This window comes from Scyliorhinus torazame, chromosome 12, assembly GCF_047496885.1.
Source record: "Scyliorhinus torazame isolate Kashiwa2021f chromosome 12, sScyTor2.1, whole genome shotgun sequence".
Classification (NCBI taxonomy): domain Eukaryota; kingdom Metazoa; phylum Chordata; class Chondrichthyes; order Carcharhiniformes; family Scyliorhinidae; genus Scyliorhinus; species Scyliorhinus torazame.
In genome coordinates, this window is record NC_092718.1 from 96,827,590 (window position 1) to 96,855,550 (window position 27,961).

The window sequence follows — 27,961 nt, forward strand, 5'->3', positions numbered from 1 at the left end:
ATTTTCCACTCCAAACATCAATCCTTCCTCCAAATCCCTCCCACAAACCTGATCACTGGGTTAAAGGCTTTGGCCAGTAGATGGTGCTGTCGTTGAGCTAAACTCACCAATAGAAACTAAGCAAAGGTGAACAAAGTTTGATGTGGCAGGAGGGGGCATGGAGCAACCTGGAAGAAAAGACTGGTGTAACTCAAAATAGTTTGAAATGAAGATTATATTTTGGAAACCAAATCCAGAACCCCATGATCAAGGTCGACCTTCATGTGTGCCAGTACGACACTCCCTCAGTACTGACCCTGCAACAGTGTAGCACTCCCTCAGAACTAACCCGCTGATTCAGTACTCCCTCAGTACTGAATCTCTGACTGCAGCACGCCTTCAATACATCACTGGTTATGTCAGCCTAGATTTTGTGCCCAAATTCCTGGAGTGGAATTCAAACTCACAGCCTCCTAAATCAGAGGTTAGAGCTTTACCAACTGAGCCATGGTGAACACGGGACCAGAGATAAGCCTCGATGGAACAGAGCAGTCACTTAGCTGGAATACGTACAGGCAGGGTCTTGATTCATGGATAGGTTTTGTCATGAAGATGTGACATGTGCATGTGTGATTCTGATCTTCATTTCCATCAGCTGATGAAATACATTAGGGGCAGCATGGTGGCACAGTCTGTGAGGCTGCCACACTTCTGTCAGGAACCCGGGTTCAATGCTGACCTCGGCTGAGAGTCTGTGTGGAGTTTGCATGCTCTCTCCCTGTCTGCATAGGTTTCCTCCGGTTTCCTCCCACAGTCTAATGATGTGTAGGTTTGGTGGATTGACCATGGTAAATTGCCCCTTAATGTCCAAAGGTGAGTTACGGGAATAGGGCAGGGGAGTGGACCAAGGTCCAAGGGTGTGCTTTCAGAGAGTCGGTGTGGACTCGATGGGCCGAATAGCCTGTAGGGATTCTATGATTGATTCTAAAATACATATTGAACTGTTTTAAAAAGGGCACCTCAAAAGCAAGCACAGACATTAACTCAAGATGGCTGACATAGATTACCTGATATGACAAACAGACCAGTTTCTGGGCATTTCCAATGTAAATTATAACTGTGATCTGCCAGTACAGCCTCACAGGAACTTCATACCTTCCGATGTTAAGAACTACTTCAAAGGATGAAGTAAAACTGTACTGAGCCTCACCATTTGCTGTGATGTTACATTTCAAATAGATTCAGAAATTCAAACTGAACAATTGCTAAATAGAAGGTGTTCTTCCCATTTCATCAAGACGGTGGATGGATCCTTCAAGAGCTAATGGCTGGTATTTTACAGGATTTAATTCCTGAGACCATAGAACAATAGCCAAGGTGTGTTCAGACAAGAGCTAATCAATTACCTTCTTAAATCACGAGGGGGATGAGAGGCCACGTGATGCGAGTAATCATTGGAAATGTCTTTTTGTGCAAGAACAGGAATTTGGGAAAAATGCCAATGGAACAGTAACACCATTTCTCTCTTGCTGTCTAAGTTCAATACCATGGGCGGGATTCTCCGACCCGCCGCGGCAGATGTCTGGTTCAGCACGCCAGCGGGATGCTCATTTTTGCCGGCTGGTCAATGGGGTTTCCCATTATGGGGCAGACCCACGCTGTCAGGAAACCCCCGGGTTGCTGCCAAATTGGAGCATCCCGACGGCAGAGAATCCAGCCCCATATCTCTCCTACAGTTTGAAATCCAATTGGAGAATTTCCATTAATAGGACATCAAAGGCAATATCATCAACTTTTAGGAAAGATATGTTGCGAAAAAGGGAGTCTGTAGCCAGAAATTGCAGATTTCAGTTTCACTTAAATCTCAAGAGCCTGGTGGAAAGGTTTTATTTCAGCCAGTGATGCCATCTGAAGACTCATAAGCAGTGAACTCCTCTTTCTTTGTTACATTTTATCATTGAATATAAACTATCAGCAAAAGGTAACCTCCTACTGTATAACTTGTTATTCAGCATGCTTGGTTGTGTGTGTTTGTCTATGATAATAATCTTTATTTGTGTCACAAGCAGGCTTACATTAACACTGCAATTAAATTACTGTGAAAATCCCCCAGTGGGGACACAACGGCGCCTGTTCGGGTACACTGAGGGATAATCCAGAAATGTCCAATTCACCTAACAGCAAGTCTTTCAGGACTTGTGGGAGGAAACCGGAGCACCCGGAGGAAATCCACGCAAACACAGGGAGAATGTGCAGACTCCGCACAGTGACCCAAGACGGGAATCAAACCCAGGTCCCTGCCACTGTGAAGCAACAGTGCTAACCACTGTGCTACCGTGCCGCCCAGTGTGAGCGTGCGTGAGAATGTATGTGTGAGTGTAGTGTGTGTATCTGTCTGTGTGTTGAGAAGGTTGGGAACTGGGATTACCTTTTCAAATATCTTTATATCTTTATCTGGGAGCGTTTTTAGCTTTTAAAAAAATCCTAACCCCTGTGTTTTAGATTGAAGAAAGTCTATTGTGGTGGCTAGAGACAATTCATTGGAGATTCCAGTCACAACAACCAAAAGGGGTTTATTAACAGTAGGCAAAGGCAACCATACACAGGCACACAGCAATTCTAGATAGGCGTTGACTCTCCAGTTCCGGAATGCACACTGCCCGGCTCCAGCGCCCCACGGTTTCTCGCGATTTGCTGTGGTTTGGACACCCCACTCAAACTTGCCATTTATAGGTCCAGGCAGCGGGCGACCGAGGGGGTCGTCCGGCCCGACTGTCTGCCCCTCTTCCGCAGCCTCGTTCGCGGTCGGGTGTCCCTGGAGCGGGAACATGCGGTGTCCACGGGCGCACGCGAAGCTTTCCGTGCTCAGTGGGTGCCGCAGGGGTTGGACTGCCTTATTGCCCCCGATTTTCACACTTTGATTTGACAGGGTTTTGTTAAGTTTTCATTCTTTTTGGGTTGTGCTCCGCTCGTCGTTTCTTTTTCCCTCAGTTACTTTGTGTCCTTTTACTAAGTTGACACACCAGGCATCACGCCAGTACAGGTAGCGGGTGCCCGTTTAATTTCCTGCTACATGTAGATAAATGTAGCAGGGCTTCACCTCACAAAAAAAACCACACCTTTCATTTTCGCCCTTTTGGCCCTAATTTATAGTAGCGAAACCTTAGAAAAGTTGGATGCCCCACTCAGGTCACGTGGACCGCACAGCCCATCCCTTAAAGGGGCCGCGCTACACATGTCAAAATGATTCCTTTGCGAACAGCACCTAAACGCTTAAGCGCAGACAGCAAATTAATAGTTATCCTAATAAATTACAAACAAAAAACTTGTCACATTGGATGGAGGATTGGGAAGAAAAGGGCTATTCCTGACACACATGTCCTCACTGGTGGTAGAAGTCTGTGCAGAGAAATCTCATTGAGGCATTCCAATCAAAACAAACATTGGGGCCCAGAAATGAGATGTAGTTTGGAATTGGGGAGTCACCCTGTGATATGTTACTGATCCCGACTGGCGAATCTTTCCCTTCGAGCACGGGAGGAAGCCATTCGGCCCAATGTGCCTGTGCTGGATCTTTGGAAATGTCCAATTAGTCCCACTCACCCATAGCTCTGTGAGTTCCTCGTGTTTAAATATTTATCAAATTCCCCTTTTGAAAGTTGCGCCTCCACTGAACTTTCACAACAATTTGCCGTGTGAAGAAAGATTCACCTGATTGATGACAGAACCATCTGAAATTTTACCGCAGCTCAGGTCACTGCTCTCGGGGTCCTGATTAAAACAGGCAGGCGACCAGAGTAATTAATGGCAGGAGAGGGAGGCAGCGAATAGCCGGGCTGTGGCTATTCAGGGTCACAGTGTCCGCGGGCTGCACAGCTGCGGTCTGCGGTGCTGGGCTGTGGCTATTCAGGGTCACAGTGTCCGCGGGCTGCACAACTGCGGTCTGCGGTTTTGGGCTGTTGTTAGCCAGTGTAACAGGGTCAGAGGAGTTCACAGGCGATGTCTGTTCCATCGAGTTGTGGTTCGAAACTGTCAAATTGTAGGTGGTATTCGCGGACGACATCTCCACTGACAGGCTGTTATTTGCTAGCACAGCATTAATCATGTTCACAGGCAATGTCGAGCTGTAGTTATTCGCGGTCACAGTGTTCGCCGGGGTTGTAGTCTGTGCTGTGCTGCGTCCTGAGGGGACACTGCCGCGGTTACACCCACTCCCGTTGCAACAGTAAAAGTCTTGCTCGGGTCGGAGGTGGTGAATCTTGAGCAGGTCTGGGTTTTTGCAGATACTCTCGGAGGCGCAGCCTTTGAGGGTGACATTCTGCAGGGAAGTGGCTGCAAAAGGTAATGGTATGAGTTTGGTGTTACGTTGACGCCGCGCCACTCTTAGTTTTTGAGATAACTGATGCTGTAACATTTTTGACTTACCAGTTGCTGACAAGTGAAGGCACCATGACTGCTTCCCGACACATTTCACCCTTTCCTTCCAATCTTCACACATATTATTTGAAAGAGGTGCACACCCATAACACTCGAGGCCGTTCAAGGTTGTGTTTGCTTTCACTGCCCAACAACCAAGAAACTACATGTCAAATGTTTTCAATATGATCACTTCAGACGTGCTGCAGTCGGAGGTCCACAATAATAATCTTTATTGTCACAAGTAGGCTTACATTATATTAACACTGCAATGACGTTACTGTGAAAAGCCCCTAGTCGCCACACTCCGGCGCCTGCTCGGGTACACGGAGGGAGAATTCAGAATTCTCAGCTTGTACGGGAATTGAACCCGCGCTGCTGGCCTTGGACAACTGTGAGGATGGTATCACGTTAACTGTGGCTTACAGAATTTCCTCACCCCAAACCTCCCGAAATTCAGTTCCATTGACTTGATCTGGGCCGATTATAACAGACTCTGACCCAGAACATCCTTAGACTTTAATAGGTCGGGGATTTTTATCCCTATCTTGCAGATAGCGTTGCTGGGGTCCGGAGTTGAAATAGAACCGAAGCAAGGTTACACCACGGAACAAGGCCATTCAGCCCATCGTGTCTTTAATCTTGCGAATTTGAAGCAGAGTGGGGATTCGGTGCAAAGCAGGAGGAGTTGTTCTTTGCTTTTTCTACTTGCTTTGTAACTTTTAAATCTTCAGAGAGGGGTCTTGCCCTGCTGCAGCTGAGGCTACAAGGGTGAGAGCTGATTGGTAAGTAGTGGGTAAGGTCGGTAAGTCTTTACAACTTCATAAATTACAGTTTGAAAATGGGTTTTGTGGTTTATACTTTGTAAGGGCTCTAATTTATCGCGAGGAGGACAGGCAAAGAAGGACCATAAAAAATTGGATTTAATCTACTATCAAGCATCTTCGAAAGCTTTAATTTAAAGGGGTAAGTCACGGCAGGAGAACTCAAAGCCTTGGTTTTCTCCTCTTGCTGCATGTGGAATGCCGGGAATGTTTCTAGTGCTCGGGACCAGCATGTGTGCAGGAAGTGTCTTCAGCTGCAGTTCCTGGAAGCCCGCATTTCAGAACTGGAGCGGCGGCTGGAGACACTGTGGAGCTTCCGCACCACGGAGAGTATCGTGGATAGCACGTATGGAGAAGTGGTCAGACCACAAGCTCAGATTCCATAGGCAGGAAGGGAATGGGCGGCCACCAGGCAGAGCACGAGAGCTAGGCAGGCAGTGCAGGAATCTCCTGTGGCCTTGCAAAACAGATACACCACTTTAGATATTGCTGAGAGGAATGACCTCTCTGGGGAAAACAGCGACAATCAAATTTGTTGCACCACGGTTGGTTCTGTTGCAGAGGGGAGGAGTAAAAAATGGGGGAATAGTTATAGGGGATTCAATTGTAAGGGGAATAGATAAGGCTCTTTGTGGCCACAAACGAGACTCCAGGATAATAATCTTTATTAGTGTCACAAGTAGGCTTACATTAACACGGCAATGAAGTTACTGTGAAAATCCCTTGGTCGCCACACCCTGGCACCTGTTCGGGTATATTGAGGGAGAATTCAGATGTCCAATTCACCTATCAAGCACACCATTCAAGACTCATGAGAGGGAACCGGAGCACCGGGAGGAAACTCATGCAGACATGAGGAGAACGTGTAGAACCCGCACAGACAGTGACCCAAGCTGGGAATTGAAACCGGCTCCCTGGTGCTGTGAAGTAACAGTGTTAACCACTGTGCTACCATGCAGTATGTTGCCTCTCTGGTGCTAGGGTCAAGCATGCCTTGGAGCAGTTACAGGACATTCTGCAGGGTGAGGGTGAACAGCTAGTGGCCGTAGTATACATCGGTAACAACAACATAGGCTAAATAAAAGGGATGAGGTCCTGAATGCAGAATATAGGATGTTAGGAAGAAAGTTGAGAAGTCAGACTTCAAAGGTAGTGATCTCAGGATTACTACCAGTGCCACGTGCTAGTCAAGATTAGAAACAGTAGGATGTATTGGATGAATACATGACTGGCTAGATGGTGTGAGGGAGGGGGTTTCAGATTCCTGGGGCATTCAAACCGATTCTGGGGAGGTGGGACAAACTGGACGGGTTACATCTGGACAGGACCAGGACTGATGTCCTGGGGTGGGGTACTTGCTAGAGCAGTTGGGGAGGGTTAAAGTAATATTGCAAGGCAAAGGGAACCTATGTAAAAATTCAGAGCAGGGGGAATCAAGAACAGATAAAAAGACAGAAAGGAGAAAAATAAAAGTGATGGGCAGTGAAATAAAGGGTCTGTATCAGATAATTACAATGTATAAAATAGTAGCGAAAGGACGGGATACATTAAAAGGACTAACTTTAACGTTTTGTACTTGAACACGCGGAGCATTCAAAATAAAATGGGTGAATTAATTGCACATATAGATGTAAAGGGATATGATATAGTTGGGATTATGGAGACATGGCTCCAAGGTGATCAAGGATGGGAATTAAACATTGAGGACTGTTCAGTTTTTAGGAAGGACAGGCAGAAAGGAAAAGGTGGTGGAGTTGCATTGTTGATTAAAGAAGATATTGATACAATATTGAAGAAAGATACCAGTACAGATGATGTGGAATATGTCTGCGTCAAGTTAAGAAACATCAGCAATCAAAATACATTCATAGGATTGGTATACAAACTACCAAACTGCAGTGGTAATGCTGGGAATAGCATTAGGCAGGAAATCAGAGATGCATGTGATAAAGGACCATCTGTGATTATAGGTGACTTTAATCTGCATATAGATTGGGTGACTCAAATTAATCACAGTACAATAGAGGAGGAATTTCTGGAATGTATACAGGATGGTTTTCTGGACCTGTATGTTGAAGAGCCAACAAGGGAACAGGCCATCTTGGACTGGGTGTTGTGCAATGAGAAAGGATTAATTGGCAATCTAGTTGTGAGAGAACACTTGGGGATGAGTGACCATAATATGGTAAAATTCTTTATCAAGATGAATAGTGAGGTAGTTGATTCTGCGACCAAGGTCCTGAACCTCAATAAATGTAACTATGATGATATGAGGCATGCGCTGGCAATGACAGATTGGGAAACATTACTGAAAGGAAGGACAGTGGACAGGCAATGACAGGCATTCAAGGAATGAATAGGTGAACTCCAAAAGTTGTTTATTCCTATTTGGTGCAAGAGCAGAAAGGGAATTGTGGCCAAGCCTGGCTTACAAGGGAAATTAGAGATAGTATTAGATTCAAAGAAGAGGCATACACATCAGCAAGAAAAAGCAATAGACCTGAGGAGTGAGAACAGTTTAAAATTCAGCAAAGGCAGATCAAGGAATTGATTAAGATGGGGAAAACTAATGTCGGCCCCTTACAGTCAGAAAAGGCAGAATTCGTAACAGGGAACAAAGAAATAGGCGAGGAACTAAATTTGTATTTTGCTTCTGTCTTCACAAAAGAATGATGTGGAGATGCTGGCGTTGGACTGGGGTGGGCACAGTAAGAAGTCTTACAACAACAGGTTAAAGTCCAACAGGTTTGTTTGGAATCACTGGCTTTCAGAGCGTTGCTCCTTCATCAGGTGAGTGAAGAGGTAGGCTACACAAACACATATATAGGCAAAGCCAATGATGCAAGATGATACTTTGAATGCGAGTCTTTAAGTCTTTGCAGGTCCAGACGGTGCGACTAGAGAGAGGGATAATCACAGGTTAAAGAGGTGTGAATTGTCTCAAGCCAGGACAGTTGGTAGGATTTCACAAGCCCAGGCCAGATGGTGGGGGAATGAATGTAATGCAACATGAATCCAAGGTCCCGGTTGAGGCCGTACTAGTGTGCGGAACTTGGCGATCAGTTTCTGCTCGGCGATCCTGCAATGTCGCGCGTCCTGAAGGCCGCCTTGGAGAACGCTTACCCGAAGATCAGAGGCTGAATGCCCTTGACTGCTGAAGTATTCACCGACTGGAAGGGAACATTTGTGCCTGGTGATTGTCGTGCGATGTCCGTTCATCCGTTATCGCAGCATCTGCACGGTCGCGACAATGTACCACACCTCGGGACATCCTTTCCTGATGAGGTAGACAATGTTGGCCGAGTCACATGAGTATGTACCATGTACCTGGTGGGTGGTGTTCTCACGTGTAATAGTAGTATCCATGGTGATGATCTGGCACATCTTGCAGAGGTTGCCATGGCAGGGTTGTATGGTGTTGTGGTCGCTGTTCTCCTGAAGGCTGGGTAGTTTGCAAATAATGGTCTGAGTTGTAACCTACTCCAGTTGAACCATCTGGACCTGCAAAGACTTAATTACCTCCAAAGGTCCGCATTCAAAGTATCATCTTGCATCATTGGCTTTGTCTATATATGTGTTTGTGTAACCTACCTCTTCACTCACCTGATGAAGGAGCAATGCTCTGAAAGCTAGTGACACCAAACAAACTTGTTGGGCTTCAACCTGGTGTTGTAAGACTTCCTACTGTTCACAAAGGAAGACTTTTCACAGGAAGGGGCTTTTCACAGTAACTTAATTGCAGTGTTAATGTAAGCCTACTTGTGACAATAAAGATTATTAATTATTAAAAATTATTATTAAGACATGAATAATGTACCAAATGTACTGAGAAGCACATCTGAGTGAGGAGCTGAAGGAAATTAGTGTTAAAAATGAAATGGTTTGGGGGAAATTAATGGGATTGAAGGCAGACAAATCTCCAGGCCTGATAATCTGCACTCCAGAGTACTTATGGAAGTGATCCTAGAAATAGTAGATCCATTGGTGATCATTTTCCAAAATTCTTTGGACGCTGGAATGGTTCCTACAGAATGTAGCGAATGTAACCCCGCTATTCAAAAAGGGAGGTAGAGGGGAAACAGGGAACTATAGACCTGTGAGCCTAACATCAGTAATGGGGAAGTTCCTGGAGCCCATTATCTCGGATTTCAGCCCAGCATTTGAAAAGCAGTGGTATAATCAGACAAAGTCGGCATGGATTTATGAAAGGAAACTCATGCTTGACAAATCTACTTGAATTGTTTTGAAGATGTAACTACTAGAGTTGATCAGGGAGAACCAGTGGATGTTTATTTAGACTTTCAGAAGTCTTTTGTCAAGGTCTCACATAGCAAGTTAATGTGTAAAGTTAAAGCGCATGGATTACGGGTAGTGTCTTGAGATGGATAGAAAACTGGTTAGCAGACAGGAAGCAAAAAGTTGGAATAAGTGAGTCTTTTTCTGATTGGCAGGTAGTGACTAGTGGGGTACTGCAGGGACCCCAACTGTTCACATTATATATTAATGATTTGCACGCGGGAACTAAATGTATTATCTCCAGTTTTGCAGATGACACTAAGTTGGGTGGGAGGGTGAGCTGTGAGGAGGATGCAGAGATGCTTCAATGGGATATGAACAGGCTGAGTGAGTGCGCACATGCATGGTAAATGCAGTATAATGTGGATAAATGTGAGGTTATCCGCTTCAGTAACAAAAATAGGAACGCAGATTACTATTTGAATGGGTGTAAATTGAGAGAGGTGGATACACAGCGAGACCTTGGTGTCCTCGTGCATCAGTCGCTGAAAGTAAGCGCACAGGTATAGCAGGCAGTAAAGAAGGCAAATGGTATGCTGGGCTTTATAGTGAGAGGATTTGAGTATAGGAATAGAGATGTTTTACTGCAATTCTACAGAGTATTGGTGAGGCCACACCTGGAGTATTGTGTGCAGTTTTGTTCTTATCTGAGGAAGGATATTCTTGCTATGGAGGGAGTGCAGCAAAGGTGTACTAGGCTGATTCCTGTGCTGGTGGGGCTGTCATATGAGTAGAGACTAAATTGGTTCGGATTATATTAATTGGAGTTTAGAAGAGTGAGAGGGGATTTCATAGAAACTTAGAAAATTCTAACAGGATGAGACAGGTTGATTCAGAAAGAATGTTCACGATGGTGGGGGACTCCAGAACTAGGGGTCATAATTTGAGGATAAAGGGTAAACCTTTTAGGACTGAGCTGATGAGAAATTTCTTCACCAGAGAGTGGTGAATCTGTGGAATTTGCTACCACAGAAAGTAGTTGAGAACAACCGTCGCTATCTCTGTAAACTGCTCGAGTCCCCACAATCCTCCCTATCTCTGTAACATTCTGCAGCCACTACAACCCTCCCATTCTTTGTAACCTACTCCAATCCCTACAACCATCTCTATCTCTGTAACCTCCTCCAGCCCCTACAACTCTCCCTATCTCTGTATAATCCTTCAGCCCCTAAAACCCTCCCAATCTCTGTAACCTCCTCCAGCCCCTACAACTCTCCCTATCTCTGTATAATCCTTCAGCCCCGAAAACCCTCCCAATCTCTGTAACCTCCTCCAGCCCCTACAATCCTCCCTTTCTTTGTACCCTTCTTGAACCCCTACTAACCTTCCTTTTGAAAAATGAAGCATTTTTTTCTGTCCATGAACTGGAGTGTTAACAATTGAAGATCCACTGAGTGTGAGGTAAAATTGCTTCATTCCCTACTTAAAATCATAGAATTCCAGGGCAGCATGTGGTTAGCACGGTTGCCTCACGGCACCGAGGTCCCAGGTTCGATCCCGGCTCTGGGTCACTGTCTGTGTGGAGTTTGCACATTCTCCCCGTGTTTGCATGGGTTTCGCCCCCACAACCCAAAAGATGTGCAGGATAGGTGTATTGGCCACGCTAAATTGCCCCTTAATTGGATTAAATGAATTGGAAACTCTAAATTTATTTTTTTTAAATCATAAAATTCCTACAGTGCAGGAGACCATTCAACCCATCGAGTCTGCGCCACCCTTTGAATGAGCAACCCCCCCCCCCCCCGTCCACACTACCTTATTCCCGCCCGTAACCCAGAACCCCCAACGTGCACATCCCTGGACATTAAGGGGCAGTTTTAACATGGCTAATCCACCTAACCTGCACATCTTTGGACTGTGGGAGGAAACTGGAACACCCAGACAAAACCCACGCAGACATGGGGAGAATGTACAAACTCCACACAGAAAGTGGCCGGAATTAAACCTGGGTCACTGGCACAGTGAGGCAACAGTGATGACTACTGTGCTACTCCAACAATATGGGAAATAGTTTCCTGTGAAGACATGACCAAGGTCAGAAGTATAAGGAAACCACATTCTACTTGGATAACAGGAATGTAAATGGAATAAAGGGATCTGGGGCTGTAGATCACAAAAATAGTGACAGAGGTCATGAGAAAAAATGAAAATCAGCGAACAAGGCAATGTGGTTAATTTATAGAAAGATAGAAATGAAAAGCAGAGAAGTTAGTTAAACTTGTACAGAACTATGGCGAGACCTCTTTTGGAGCATTGTGTACAGTTCCGGCCCTCATATCATAAAAGAGATATAGTGACATTGGAGAAGGTGCAAAAAGAGATTTACTAGAATGATATCAGAACTGAGAGGTTAAACTATGAGGAAAGATTGAACAGGCTGAGGCTCATTTCTATGGAAAAGAGAAGGCCGAGGGGGTCACTTGATTTATGTTTTTAAAATGATTGCAGGGTTTGATAGGGTGGACGCAGAGAAGAGATTTCCTGTTGAGACGAGAACTAGAGGACTTCAGTATGAGACAGTCACTAATGAAACCAATAGGGAACTCAGGAAAAACGTCTTCACCCAGAGAGCGGTGAGAATGTGGAGCCTGTACCACAGGGAGTGATTGAGGTGAATAGCATGGACAGATTTAAGGGAAAGGTTGGGTGAACACATGAGAAGGATATGGGGATGGGGTGAAATGAAGAAGGGGCCATGGGAGCAGGCTCGTGTGGAGCATATAACCTGTCACTGAGCAGATGGGCAGAATGGACTGTTAATCTGCTGTAGATATTCTGTAATACTTTGCTAGTTCTGTAATCCTTTGCATGCATTTGTACCATACCTGCGATGGTTCGATTGTTGCAGAGGTGAGATTGGCAGCATTCCTCCACTCTTTCCACTTTGAATGTACCAGTATTAAGGGAGACATTTTCAGTACAGTTCCCGCACCCTTTAACAAAATGCTCTTGGGATGTTCCATCTGTGAAAATTGAACCTTGAATTTTATTCAGTTACAGATGGTGAGGACCGTGTAGCCTGGTTCTGCCCCAATCCTCCTGAAGACAGTTATTTTATACAACATTCCACCGTTAAAGGCAGCCTTGAATAATCTTCCCAATTTTGGTGTTCGCCACGACTAACACATAACTTTTTGTAAAATAAATTTAGAGTACCCAATTAACTTTTTCCAATTAAGGGGCAATTTAGCGTGGTCGATCCACCTACCCTGCACATCTTTGTGTTGCGGGGGCGAAACCCACTCACACGGGGAGAATGTGCAAACTCCACACGGACAGTGACCCAGAGCTGGGATCGAACCTGGGACCTCAGCACTGTGAGGCCGCAGTGCTAACCACTGTGCCACCATGCTGCCGACTAACGCAGAACTGACAGAAACAGACCAAGTTGGCCCATCATGATGTTGCTCCTCCGCATGAACCTCCTCCCACCTTACTTCACCTAACCCCAGTGTGGGCACGAGGATCATTTTATTTATCATGTTTTCTAAGCCATTATACACCATTGAAAGATCTGTGTAATCAGTAATTAGAACAATTCTCTGTCTGAACAGCTTCCAATGACATTGCAGTTATTTTTTTTCCACTGGTGTTGCTGTCACTCTCCTGTACCCTGGACCACGATCAAAATCAGCCAATCAAAGAGCAGGAAGAAGGCCATTCAGCCCCTCCCACATTCCAGTTCATCATGCAACACTGTTATGTGGTCATTTTAAATTCAGATCATTATTGTAAAATCTAACCATGGTCTGTCCTTCTACTTATCTCAGTAATCTCCTTCAGCTCCTACAACCCTCACTATATCAGTCACCTCCTCCAGCCCCTACAACCCTCCCTGTATCAGCAACCTCCTCCAACCCCTACAACCATCACTATTTCTGTAACCTCCTCCAACCGCTACAGCTCTCCTTATCACTGTAACATCATCCACCCCTACTACCAGCCCTACCTCTGTAACCTCTTCCAGCTCCTACAACCCTCCCTATCTCTGTAACCCCCTCCAGTCCCTACGGCACGCATTATCGCTGTAACTTCCTCCAGTTCCTACAACACTCCTTATCGCTGTAACCTCCTGCAGCCTCTAGAACAAGAACAAAGAACAAAGAAAATTACAGCACAGGAACAGACCCTTCGGCCCTCCCAGCCTGCGCCGATCCAGATCCTTTATCTAAACCTGTCTTCTATTTTCCAAGGATCTACTTCCCTCTGTTCCCCGCCCGTTCATATATCCGTCTAGATGCATCTTAAATGATGCTATCGTGCCCGCCTCTACCACCTCCACTGGCAAAGCGTTCCAGGCACCCACCACCCTCTGCGTAAAAAACTTTCCACGCACATCTCCCTTAAACTTTCCCCCTTTCACCTTGAAATCGTGACCCCTTGTAATTGACACCCCCACTCTTGGAAAAAGCTTGTTGCTATCCACCCTGTCCATACCTCTCATAATTTTGAAGACGTCAATCAGGTCCCCCCTCAACCTCCATCTTTCCAATGAAAACAATCCTAATCTACTCAACCTTTCTTCATAGCTAGCACCCTCCATACCAGGCAACATCCTGGGGAACCTCCTCTGCACCCTCTCTAAAGCATCCACATCCTTCTGGTAATGTGGTGACCAGAACTGCACGCAGTATTCCAAATGTGGCCTAACCAAAGTCCTATACAACTGTAACATGACCTGCCAACTCTTGTACTCTACCCCGTCTGATGAAGGCAAACATGCTGTATGCCTTCTTGACCACTCTATTGACCTGCGTTGCCACCTTCAGTGTATAATGGACCTGAACTCCCAGATCTCTCTGTACATCAATTTTCCCCAGGACTCTTCCATTGACCATATAGTCCGCTCTTGAATTACAACCCTCCCTTATCACTGTAACCTCCTCCAGCCTCTACAACCCTCCCTTATCACTGTAACCTCCTACAGCCCATCCGGGATCTCCATGCTCCTCCAATTATGGCCTCTTGCACATTCCCCGGTTTCCATTGCCCCACCATTGGCCTCCCTGCCTTCAGCTGCCTGGGTGGGAAATTTTGGAATTCCCTCCCTAACCTCTTAGCCACTCTCCCTCCTCCTTTTAGATGATTCTTAAAATCTACCTCTTCACATAAGATTTTAGTCACCTGTCCAAATACCCCCATAAGTTACTCAGGACAGGATTTCACCAGCCCTCCCTGCCAACGGGATCGACCACCTGTACTAATATCCCCATTTGTGACTTGGTGTCAAATATTGTTTACAATGTACCTGTGAACAAACCTTAACTACCTTAAATTGCACTATATAAATACAAGATATCGTTGGTACATTATTAGAGGTTTTGTAGATATTGATGTATTGTCATAGGTAACGCTGTACCTAAAGTATAAACAGTTCAAGTTTTTAAAGAGCATTGACATTTCTACGCACGGTTTGCATTGGGTTACTTACTATTAACTTCTTTGATGGAGACCGTTCTGCAGCTTGAAGAGATGCATTGCATTATCCTGGATTGACAGCCTCCAGGCTCCCCTATACAGGAGTGACATAGCTGCCCTGAAGTGGAATAAAAGCAATATTAGTCTCAGTGACTTCACTCAGTAGATCTCAGTGCCATGTATATCCTGTGTCCTGTGATTGGTACCTGTGAAGGCTGTGTCTTTGTTGCACAGGCTCTCCTTGCAACTGTGGATATCTGGACTGGTTTGTACTCCGAAAGATGATGATTTGTGATATTCACAGATGCTCTCCGATACACAACCTTTGAAGACAATGTGCTCTCCAGCTGTTGGTAACAGAAAGATACTGGTCATCTGATGTGTAATAACCTGTTGTATAGAATTGCCTGACCCTTCAATCAAATCCAGCTCCCCTGGGGAATTCTGGAAACTTAAGCTCAAATCTAAATGTTTACTTATTTACAAAACAAAACCAGCTCCAAGGACTGGAATTGGAATCCAGGTGAGGTTTACATTTTCACAGCGAGATTCCCACTCCCTGCTCCTCTCATACTTACCTGAATCCACAGCACAGACAAAGGGCCATGTGGCCCATTAGCTCAATGTCAGTGTTTATGCTGCACACAGTCCTCTCCCCATCTTACTTCATCTGAACCTATCAGTACAGCTCCCTCTTCCTTTCCCTCTGTCCTTATCGACTCATGACCTGAAGTGAATTTGCACAATTTTCACCTCAAGCCCAACTGGAAGCAAACTTACAGGCCAGCCCTGCTCCTAATTTAGCAAAAATCTCATTCCCTTTTCCCCAATATTGGCAACTAACCGGAATGGGGAGGAATGGGAGAGGATGTGGGATAGATCTCAGTGTGTGTGACCTCACCCTCTACCTAACATCACTACAGCAGTTCCTCCGTGTCCTAGGCCCAACCATCTTTAGCTGCTTCATCATAAAGTCAAAAGTGGCGATGTTCGCTGAAGACTATACAAAATGTTCAGCAACTTTCGCGACTTCTCAGATACTGAAGCAGCCCATGTCTAAATGCAGCAAGACGTGGACACCATCCTGGCTCGAGCTGATAAGTGACAAGTAATACCACATCAGCTGCCGTCGTTTAAGAAGGCAGCTCACCATCATCTTCTCAAAGGCAATTAGGGATGGACAAAAAATGCTAGTCTAGCCAGCAACACCACATCCCATGGATGAATGAGGAAAAAGCTGTAGGCTACTCCAACCCTTGCAACCCTCCTAATGTTTGGACATCCAATAGCCTCCACAACACTTCTTTCTAAGTTACTAACTTCAACCTTGACGACCTTTCCGAAATGTATCGGCTTCTCCAGCCCCTACAATTCTCCCTATTTCTGCAACCTTCTCCAACTCCTACAACCCTCCCTATCACTGTAATCTCTTCCAGCCCCTACAACCCTCCCTATCTCAGTAACCTCTTCCAGCCCCTACAACCCTCCCTATCTCAGTAACCTCTTCCAGCCCCTACATCCCTCCCTATTTCTGCATTCTTCTCCAGCTCCAATGACCCTCTGATCTCTGTAAACCTCCTCCAACAACTATGACCCTCCCAGATCTCTGTTAGCTTCTCCACATCTGGCCTATTTTGCATCTACGATTCTAACTTCCATCTCCTTGGGCCCTAGAAGCTGGAACTCCCTTCTTAAAACTCTCCACCTCATACTCTCTCCTACTTGAAGACTCTCCTTTAATGTTACCTTTTGCAACAATTCAATTATATCGATGTGAAGGGCTCAAAATTTATTTGAAGACTTTTTGTGTAGCAATCCGAGAATGGTTTATCAATTTATGATTCACTCCATCCTTACAAATAGACCTGAAATAACATTTCATAACTGACCTGTATATCCCATCTCAGGTGCGATTTAATGCCCAAAGAACAAAATTCTGTTTTGGGCGCATATAGCAGGGTGCTTGTCAGTGCCTGCAAGCGCTGAGAACAATCACATTATAAAACAAACTCCTTTTCGGCCTCGACGAAGGCACAGATGTTAATTCCCGGACCTTGGGAGAATCGGGCACTGACATACTTAAATGAACCTAATGGCTTATTTAAATATGTAAATCTGGATCTCGCCCAGTGATGGCAAGATCCAGATTGTGACATCTTGGGGAATCTGCTGGTGTTCCGAGCATCGCAAATCTCACAGGAAGCCTCTTATGAGAATTAATTGCCTCGTTGCACCAGCGAGTCGGGCGTAATGGGGCCGTTCGATCATTCCCCTCAATTTGATTCACATTCAACTCTCCGCGAGATTCATTTCATCAAATGCGGAATTGCTCATTAACTGGGAGACAATTCAACCCTTACCATGATATATAAGCCCACAAACTTACAGCTGGATAGTGGAATGTAATTGTGGCTGCAACGATTCTGAATCCCCACACATTTCACGATGCTCGTACTATTGGCACAGGCAGCAGAAGAATCACTATGGCATCCATCGCACTCCAGCCCATTCAATGTCATATTCTCTTTAACTGAAAGAGAACCACAAAATGTTAACCTAAGGGAACTCATCGATTTCAATCATGCCTGAAGGGGGTGCCCAAGAGATGAGACCTCTTAAAACTGAATAGCTAGGATAACACTAGAATAGTTCCACATAAGTTAGTTTATTAAGGATCGAGATTAATCATAGAAAGTATACCCAGTAATCATTATTAACCATTATACCTGTATTTTAGGACATAGCAGTGATAATCATGTAAACTCTAGCTACAAGCAGTGGCCACAATACATGATGGGATTTAAGCTAGCTAACTTGCCCATGTTTTTGACGGGATTGTGTGGTCAGCAGATTACATATTCGACTTAGTAAACAATTTTTATCAGTGGCCCCAATATCCTGTTTCAAACAATCCATGAAGTAAAGAGGAAACCAGCTCTAGTATCCTGCCGCTGGATGAACAATGAGTTAGACAGAAATGACTGCGATACAAGGTTGGCAATGTCCAAAAACCAGCTTTAGAATGGACACAAGATCCTGGTAAACAACAGGTGACAGGAGGGGTTAAATCATGAGCTGATCACAAGTCGTCGTTTTGTTTAAAGTAATTTTACTATATAATATAGAAGTGGCAGCTCCAATAATTGGATCAAGTCCAACTGGAGTGGGCTATTTAGTTTTGGAAAATGCGATAATTAGTGTGTTTTTATTAGTGATCAGTAGATCGATCTTGGCATTTATCCAAATCCATCTCTCGTGTACATGAAACCAATCCTGGGATAATAAAGTCGTCTTAACCAGGATGTGTGTCTGTTCCGTTTATTAAGCTAAACCATAACAAAGAGGGAGGAACCCCACTTGAAAGCTAGCTCAATACACATGCATTGAAAAGGCTCCTACAATGTTCCTTTAGGGAAGGAAACATGCCATCTTTAAAGGATCTGGCCTGCATGTGACTCCAGACCCACAGCAATGTGGTTGACTCTGTACTGCCCTCTGAAATGGCCTAACCAGCCATTCAGTTCAAGGACAAGCAGGGATTGGCAGGAAAACCTGGCCCAGCCAGTGATGCCCACATCCCATGAATGAATAAGGAAAACAAACTAATTAGGAGCAGGAGTAGGCCAGTCAGCTCCTCAAGCTTTATCCGCCATTCTATACGATCATGGCTGATCGAATTATAACTTCAACCCCACATTCCTGCTTACTTCCAATAATCTTTCACCCCTTTGCTTACCAAGAGCCTACCTAGCTCTGCAGTAAAAACATTAAAAAGACTCCTACCACTGACTTTTGAGGAAGAGAGTTCCAAAGACCCACGACCCTCTGAAAAAAAAACTTCCCCCTCATTTCTGTCTTCAGTGTGCAGCCCCCTATTTTTAAAGATCAACTTCTAGTGCTAGCTTCTCCCACAAGAGGAAACGCCTTGCCTAAACCAAGACATATCAGAGTTTTTTATGTGGTTAGATGGTTTAAATGCCTTGAGTTGATTGTTCCAAAAGTACTAACTTGGTGATGAAGGTACCCCAGTTTATTCATGTCATTAATAAGCAATGAATACATTGTCAGTTACCAGGAATACCACAGCATAGAATGAGGCCATTAATGGCATTGTTCCTGTGCCAGTCCTGGCATCAGGGCCCTGTAATTTGTTCCCTTTTGAGTCTGTGATTCGTCTGAAAGTGCTGACTGGTATAATGCGTTTATGACTGTACCTTCATGACTGGGATCATTACATAAGTCAGAATTGCAACAACTGGATCCCGTGAACTGCGCAAGAATGCCGGTGTTCAATGAAGTGGGCACAAAGCAATTTCCACAGTCTTTGATAATCTGTCTTGCAGTTCTGACACCTGAAAACACACAGCATTTGTTCATGTTCAACTCAGTATCCAAACCACTCCACCTATTATTAAACCGTCAATGTCTGTCTGCCCAACTGTATCTCTCTATCTGTCCACCTCTATCTATCTGTCTATCTATCTAATGTTCTGTCTATTTATCTCTCTTTCTGTGTCTGTCCCATCTGTCTATCTATGTGCCTAACTATATCCCTATCCGTGTACTTACCTACCTACTTACAAACCTATCTATCTTTCCACCCATCTATCTACTCATCCATTTAAAAATGTATTTGTTGCCATTCTTTGTTTTGAGGCAGCACTGGAATTCTTGCTGCGATTAGCAGGAGATGGTGGCATAGTGGTATTGTCGCTGGACTAGTAATCCAGAGACCCAGGATAATGATCGGGGGACCCTGCTGTTGCCGATAGCCCACGGTGCCTCATGGATGCCCAGTCTTCAGTTGCTCGATCTGTTTGAAGTCTATCCCATGGTGGCATGGTAGCACAGTGGTTTGCACTGTTGCTTCACAGCGCCAGCATCCCAGGTTCGATTCCAGGCTTGGGTCATTATCTGTGCGTCTGCGCGGAGTCTGCACATTCTCTCGGTATCTGCGTGGGTTTCCTCCGGGTGCTCCGGTTTCCTCCAACAAGTCCCGAAAGACGTGCTGTTAGGTAACTTGGACATTCAGAATTCTCTGTGTACCCGAACAGGTGCCAGAATGTGGCGTCTAGGGGCTTTTCACAGTAACTTCATTGCAGTGTTAATGTAAGCCTATTTGTGACAATAAAAGATTATTATTATTATATTATAAGAAAAACACAATCTGCATCCTCATGGCCCGGCATTTATCCCACTCTACCATTACCACCAAGCCAGGGGATCAACCCTGATTCAATGAAGAGTGCAGGACAACATGCCAGGAGCAACATCAGGCATACCAAAAAATGAGGTGCCAACTTGGTGAAGCTACAACACTGGACTGCTTGTGCCCCAAACAGCATAAGCAGCAAGTAATAGACAGAGCTAAGCAATTCCACAATGGACGCATCAGTTCTAAGATCTGTAGTCCTGCCACATAAAGCCGTGAATGATGGTGGACAATTAAACAACTCACTGGAGGAGGAGATTCCACAAATATCCCCATCCTCAATGATGGAGGAGCCCAGCACATATGTGCAAAAGTCGAGGCTGAGGCATTCGCAACAATCTTCAGCCAGAAGTGCTGATGCTCCATCACGGTCTCCTACGGAGGTCCTCAGCATCGCAGATGTCAGTCTTCAGCCAATACATAAGAACATAAGAACTAGGAGCAGGAGTAGGCCATCTGGCCCCTCGAGCCTGCTCCACCATTCAATGAGATCATGGCTGATCTTTTGTGGACTCAGCTCCACTTTCCGGCCCAAACACCATAACCCTTAATCCCTTTTTTCTTCAAAAAACTATCTACCTTTATCTTAAAAACATTTAATGAAGGAGCCTCAACTGCTTCACTGGGCAAGGAATTCCATAGATTCACAACCCTTTGGGTGAAGAAGTTCCTCCGAAGCTCAGTCCTAAATCTACTTCCCCTTATTTTGAGGCTATGCCCCCTAGTTCTGCTTTCACCCTCCAATGGAAACAACTTGCCCGCATCTATCCTATCTATTCCCTTCATAACTGTATATGTTTCTATAAAAGCCCCCCGCATCCTTCTAAATTCCAATGAGTACAGTCCCAGTCTACTCAACCTCTCGTCGTAATCCAACCCCCTCACCTCTAGGATTAACCTAGTGAATATCCTCTGCACACCCTCCAGCGCCAGTACGTCCTTTCTCAGGTAAGGAGACCAAAACTGAACACAATACACCAGGTGTGCCCTCACTAACACCTTATACAATTGCAGCATAACCTCCCTAGTCTGAAAGTCCATACCTCTAGCAATGAAGGACAAAACACCATTTGCCTTCTTAATCATCTGTTGCACCTGTAAACCAACATTTTGCGACTCATGCACTAGCACACCCAGGTCTCTCTGCACAGCAGCATGTTTTAATATTTTATCATTTAAATAATAATCCCTTTTGCTGTTATTCCTACCAAAATGGATAACCTCACATTTGTCAACATTGTATTCCATCTGCCAGACCCTAGCCCATTCACTTAACCTGTCCAAATCCCTCTGCAGACTTCCGGTATCCTCTGCACTTTTTGCTTTACCACTCATCTTAGTGTCGTCTGTAAACTTGGACACATTGCACTTGGTCCCCAACTCTAAATCATCTATGTAAATTGTGAACAATTGTGGGCCCAACACTGATCCCTGAGGGACACCACTCGCTATTGACTGCCAACCAGAAAAACACCCATTAATCCCCACTCTTTGCTTTCTATTAATTACCCAATCCTCTATCCATGCTACTACTTTACCCTTAATGACATGCATCTTTATCTTATGCAGCAACCTTTTGTGTGGCACCTTGTCAAAAGCTTTCTGGAAATCCAGATATACCACATCCATTGGCTCCCATTATCTACTGCACTGGTAATGTCCTCAAAAAATTCCACTAAATTAGTTGGGCACGACCTGCCCTTTTTGAACCCATGCTGCGCCTGCCCAATGGGACAATTTCCATCCAGATGCCTCGCTATTTCTTCCTTGATGATAGATTCCAGCATCTTCCCTAGTACCGAAGTTAAGCTCACTGGCCTATAATTACCCGCTTTCTGCCTACCTCCTTTTTTAAACAGTGGTGTCACGTTTGCTAATTTCCAATCCGCCGGGACCACCCCAGAGTCTAGTGAATTTTGGTAAATTATCACTAGTGCATTTCCAATTTCCCTACCCATCTCTTTTAGCATGCTGGGATGCATTCCATCAGGGCCAGGAGACTTGTCTGCCTTTAGTCCCATTAGCTTGCCCATCACTACCTCCTGAGTGATAACAATCATCTCAAGGTCCTCACCTGTCATAGCCTCATTTCCATCAGTCACTGGCATGTTATTTGTGTCTTCCACTGTGAAGACTGACCCAAAAAACATGTTCAGTTCCTCAGCCATTTCCTCATCTCCCATTATTAAATCTCCCTTCTCATCCTCTAAAGGGCCAATATTTACCTTAGCCACTCTTTTTTGTTTTATATATTTGTAGAAACGTTTACTGTCTGTTTTTATATTCTGAGCAAGCTTACTCTCATAATCTACCTTACTCTTCTATATAGCTTTTTTAGTAGCTTTCTGTTGCCCCCTAAAGATTTCCCAATCCTTTAGTCTCCCACTAAACTTTGCCACTTTGTATGCCTTTTCCTTCAATTTGATACTCTCCCTTATTTCCTTAGATATCCACAGTCGATTTTCCTTCTTTCTACTGTCCTTCCTTTTTGTTGGTATAAACCTTTGCTGAGCACTGTGAAAAATCGCTTCGAAGGTTCGCCACTATTCCTCAACTGTTTCACCATAAAGTCTTTGCTCCCAGTCTACCTTAGCAAGCTCTTCTCTCATCCCATTGTAATCTCCTTTGTTTAAGCACAAGACACTAGTGTTTGATTTTACCTTTTCGCCCTCCATCTGTATTTTAAATTCCACCATATTGTGAATACAATTCAGTCCATGTGACATCAAGAAATGGCTGGAGGCACTGCAAAGGCTATGGGCCCTGACAATATCCCGGCGACAGTACTGAAGACTTGTGCTCCAAAACTTGCTGCACCCCTAGCCAAGCTGTTCCAGTACAGTTACAACACTGGCATCTACCCGGCAATGTGGAAAATTGCCCAGGTGTATCCTGTACACAAGAAACAGGACAAACCCAACCCAGCCAGTTACTGCCCTATCAGTCTACTGTCCATCATCAGCAAGTGATGGAAGGAGTCATCAACAGTGCTATTAAGTGGCACTTACTTGGCAATAACCTGCTCACGGATGCTCATTTTGGGTTCCACCAGGGTCACTTCAGCTCCTGACCACATTAGAGTCTTGGTTCAAACTTGGACAAAAGAGCTGAATGTCAAAGGTGGGGTAAGAGTGACTGCCCTTGACATCAAGACAGCATTTGACTGAGTGTGGCATCAAGGCGCCCTAGATAAACTGGAGTCAATGGGAATCAGGGGGAAAATGTTCCGCTGGTTGGAGTCATACCTCGCACAAAGGAAGATAGTTGTGGTGGTTGGAGGTCGATCATCTCAGCTCCAGGACATCACTGCAGGAGTTCCTCAGGATAGTTTCTTAGACCCAACCATCTTCAGCTGCTTCATCAATGGCCTCCCTTCCATCATAAGGTCAGAAGTGGGGATGTTTGAGGATGTTTGCACAATGTTCAGCACCATTCGCGACTCCTCAGATAATGAAGCAGTCTATGTCCAAATGCAGCAAGACCGAGACAGTATCCAGGCTTGGGCTGATAAGTGGCAAGTTATATTCACGCCACACAAGGATCAGGCAATGGCCATCTCTTGACATTCAATAGCATTACCATCACTGAATCCGCCACAATCAACATCCTGGGGGTTACCGTTGATCAGAAATTGAACTGGACTAGCCATATTAATACTGTGGCTTCCAGGGTAGGTCAAAGGCTAGGAATCCTATGGCGGGTAACTCACATCCTGACCCCCCCCCCCCCCCCCCCCCCCTAAGGCCTGTCCACCATCTACAAGGCAGAAGTCAGGAGTGTAATGGAATATTCTCCACTTGCTTGGATGAGTGCAGCTCCAACAACACTCAAGAAGCAGCCAGGACAAAGTAGCCCACTTGATTGCTCCCCCTTCAACAAACATTCAAACTGTTCATCACCGATGAACAGTGGCAGCCGTGTGTACCATCTACAAGATGCACTGCAGTAACTCACCAAGATCCCTTAGACAGTATCTTCCAAACCCACGACCACTACCATCTAGAAGGACAAGAGTAGCAGGTACCTGGGAATCCCACCACGTGAAGGTTCCCCTTCAAGTCACTCACCACCTTGACTTGGAAATATATTAGTGTTCCTTCCCTGTCGCTGGGGCAACATCCTGGAACTCCCTCTGGAACAGCACAGTGGGTGTATCTACACCTCAAGGACTGCAGCAGTTCAAGAAGGCAACTCACCACCACCTTCTGAAAGGCAACTAGAGATGGGCAATAAATGCTGGCCTAACCAGCGACGCTCACATCCCGTAAATGAATTTAAAAAAAAACATGTTCTGCTATTTTGTTTTCATACCTTGCTGACCTTTATTCTGTTATTAACACCTGCTTTCATTTTTAATACCAACAGTACTATTTCCTTTGTCGTGTGCTCCATGGAATCTTTGTTATTTAATCTCTCCTGACTTTTAAGCGATCTTTGACCTTGTATTTTGCTCCACCTGCACTTACCTCATTTTACAAACCCATCATATTTCTATCTCTCCCTTGTTCTGGTGAAAGACTTGAAACATTCACCCTGTTTCTCTCTCCACAGATACTGACGGGCCTGCTACTTCTTTCCAGCATTTTCTATTTTTATTACTCTGTAGATCTATCTGTCTTTTCTCATCTAATTCTCTTGCCTGTCTATCTGTCGTCCAGTCTGTTTGCCCACCAACTTTCTACCTGTCTTTTATTTTACCTATCTATTAGTCCACCTCTGTATCTATCCATCATTGTATCTTTGTAATCTTACAAAGTTATTTGGAGACATTCTCACCGATTCTCGATGTGATTAACATGGTTGTACATTGGAGGTTCAGAGCTGGATCACAGACCTTCTGCTGTGTACAGTTTCCTGTTGAACTCTCACATTTGAAACATTTCAGAGTCAAGGCTGAAACAAAGCAAAGAAAAGAATCATCAGCTACTGTTACAGTCACATTGAAAGGAGCTGACGCACAGATCGCGGAGTTCTTGTGGAGCAGTGGGTGGTGTCCCTACCTCTGCATGAGAAGCTCCAGGTTCAACTCCCACTTGAGGACTTGATGGCCACAGAAGCTGCGCCCGTAACATGGACAAACAGGTTGATTATCAGCCTGTAAATCCCTCCGATATTCCTGATGGTAGGTGGTAAAGAGCAGAAGAATTTCCCGGTCAACCATACTGCAGAAGGCAACAGCTAATCACTGCAGTACGTTTCCAAGCACAGTGGACCAATCCAATGCAAGTCCATGGTCGCTGACAGAGGAGAGTGGGTGGGATGTACAGGTCACAGAACTGGGCGCTTTGAGAGTGTCCAGGATGTCCCAGATTGTTTGAGAGCAAAGGTCACAGGTGCAGTCACTGTTGTAGTACAGGAAAACACAGCATCTAATCTATGTACAGCAAGATCCCACAAAGAGCAATGAGATAAATGACCAGAGAACTTATATTCCATTCTATTCCACCAGTGCTCTGCCTGAAGGCAGGTCATTGGTTAACAGTGAGAGATAAATATTGGTCCAGGATACCATGCATAACTAATCTGATCATCAAATAATGGTTTTGGATCACGAGCATCCTCTTGAGAATGGTTTAATGGCCCAATGGGCTGGTTTAGCTCACTGGGCTAAATCGCTGGCTTTTAAAGCAGACCAAGGCAGGCCAGCAGCACGGTTCAATTCCCGTACCAGCCTCCCCGAACAGGCGCTGGAATGTAGCGACTAGGGGCTTTTCACAGTAACTTCATTGAAGCCTACTCGTGACAATAAGCGATTTTCATTTTCATTTTCATTTAATGTCTCATTGGAAAAATAGCGCCTCTGAGAGAGCAGCACTTCCTCAATACAGTCGCTGGATGTATCAGCCTGGATTTTATGTCATCAGTTCTCTGAGAGAAGGACTTTGAAGCATTCATGTGACATGTGGCTCAGAGATTAGAGTTTTACACACTGAGTACAGCATCAGTTTCATGGATAGTGGGGGGTGGGGGAATTATGTTATCATTGACCAGAAACTGAACTGGGCTAGCCAAATAAATATTATGGCTGCAAGAGCACGTCACGACTAGGAATCCTGTGGCAAGTAGTTCACCTCCTGATTCCCCAAAGCCTATCTGCCATCTACAAGGCACAAGTCAGGAGTGTAATAGAATACTCTCCACTTGCCTGGGTGAGTGCAGCTCCAACAACACTCAACAAGCTCAACACCATCCAGGACAAAACAGCCACTTGATCTGCACTCCATCCACCACCTTTACCATTCACTTCCTCCACCACCAACGCACACTGACAGCAGTGTGTAAATCTCTAAATTTCACTGCAACAACTCACCAAAGCTCCTTCAACAGCACTTTTAAAATCCACCACCTTGGCCACCTGGAAGGTTAAGAGCAGCAGATACATGGAAACACCACCTGCAAGTTCCCCACCAAACCACCTGACTTGGAACTTCATCGTCGCTGGTTCAGAAACCTGGCATTCTCTTCCTGACAGGACTCTGGGAACACTTAAACCACAGGGACTTCACCAATTGAATAAAAATGCTCACTGTCACCTTCTCAAGGGCAAATAGGTTTGGATAAGAAGTGCCAGGCTTACCAGCAAAAGCCATTTTCAAATAATTAATTACAAAAACACCAACATATCATTGGTGTAACAAGCATTGCATTTACACTCCCCATATGGGAATGGAATATTATTTACATATGTATAATGGTGCTACTAGTTAATATTTCCATTAATTCAACCGACCTGAAAGATATTAGTAAGTGATCCATTTATAAAAAGTCTCACCTTGAGTCACTAGAGCACAAATGATAAAAATACCAGAGAACAACTCCATCTTGCTTTGATCTTTGATGCCACGCAGACCAGTGGCACAAACGCCTTCTCCTCGGCGCTCTGTGAATGGTGTCGATCAGTCAGTAAATATATTTGCGAGGAGGAGCAGCTAGTTCCAGAATTTCCAGTTTACTTGTGTCTTTGACAAGGTGGTTTCACTTGCATTCCAATGACAAATGTCTCCATTTCAAACTCCCAACCTCCCTCCCCCAGAACCTGAACTGGCTACTGTCTTGAGATGGTGTGAGGGGGACTGTTGGAATGAAAGGGTCCAGACAGACCATTGATTACAAAACATCACTCAGATTAAAAACTGAAAAAAAATCCCAGCAAAGCCCCAGGGCTGAATGGTTTGATTTAATCTGAGAATTGTCACCCAACTTGTTTTCAGACCAATGGAACGATATTAGCTCTTCTGAAAGTGCATTTGACGTCAGTGATGGACTCGATCCAACTCTTATAGATTGACCCCACCTGGTTTAGCATGTCCAGACAGTTTGTCAATACGCTGTTCACTGTGAATTTTGAACAGTAAGGAATAGGGCAGCAAGGTGGAGAAAGAGGTTGGAGTTTAGTCGCTATCTTATTCAATAATAGACCAGACTTGAGGGTTTAAATGCGCAATTTCTGCTGTTCTTTTTCGTGTTCTTCTTTCTGATCAAAATGTGAGAAACAGGTTGTTAAATAATTCAATGATGATGACCTCTTCTCTTTGAGAATGTGTTTCAGTGTAAGTGGCTACAGATGTTTGCTTTTAAATGTCTTTCCACTTCTATATGAAGGTGTTAATGCCTCTAAGATCTCCGAAGCTGGGAAGTGAATCTGAGCACCATAGAACAGTACAACACAGAGGAGACCTTTCAGCCCATTGAATCTGTGCTGGCTCCTTCAAAGAGAACAGTTTATCTCCATCAAGTATTGATCCAATTGTTTTTTGAAAACTATGACTGAATCTGTATCCATGACCTATGTCATGACTTGCATTCCAAATCCAGA

The 27,961-nt window shown here is 44.8% G+C and overlaps 1 protein-coding gene across 2 annotated transcripts; it reads right to left on the reverse strand.

The window, feature by feature from the left end:
- Positions 1-2,532: 2,532 nt before the first annotated feature.
- LOC140386582 (uncharacterized) lies at positions 2,533-27,264 on the reverse strand. 2 transcript variants are annotated; one of them, XM_072469027.1, is made up of 9 exons: positions 26,918-27,262; positions 24,922-25,038; positions 19,148-19,285; positions 17,320-17,463; positions 15,140-15,280; positions 14,947-15,051; positions 12,341-12,478; positions 4,405-4,539; positions 2,533-4,311 (listed from the first exon to the last, which is right to left on the reverse strand). In XM_072469027.1, the coding sequence occupies exons 1-9, from the start codon at positions 26,964-26,966 to the stop codon at positions 3,755-3,757; spliced, it is 1,524 nt and encodes a 507-aa protein (XP_072325128.1). In that variant the 5' UTR covers positions 26,967-27,262; the 3' UTR covers positions 2,533-3,754. The 2 variants fall into 2 exon arrangements, with proteins under 2 accessions (XP_072325128.1, XP_072325129.1); XM_072469028.1 differs by lacking the exon at positions 19,148-19,285 and having other exon boundaries at positions 26,918-27,264.
- Positions 27,265-27,961: the final 697 nt, after the last annotated feature.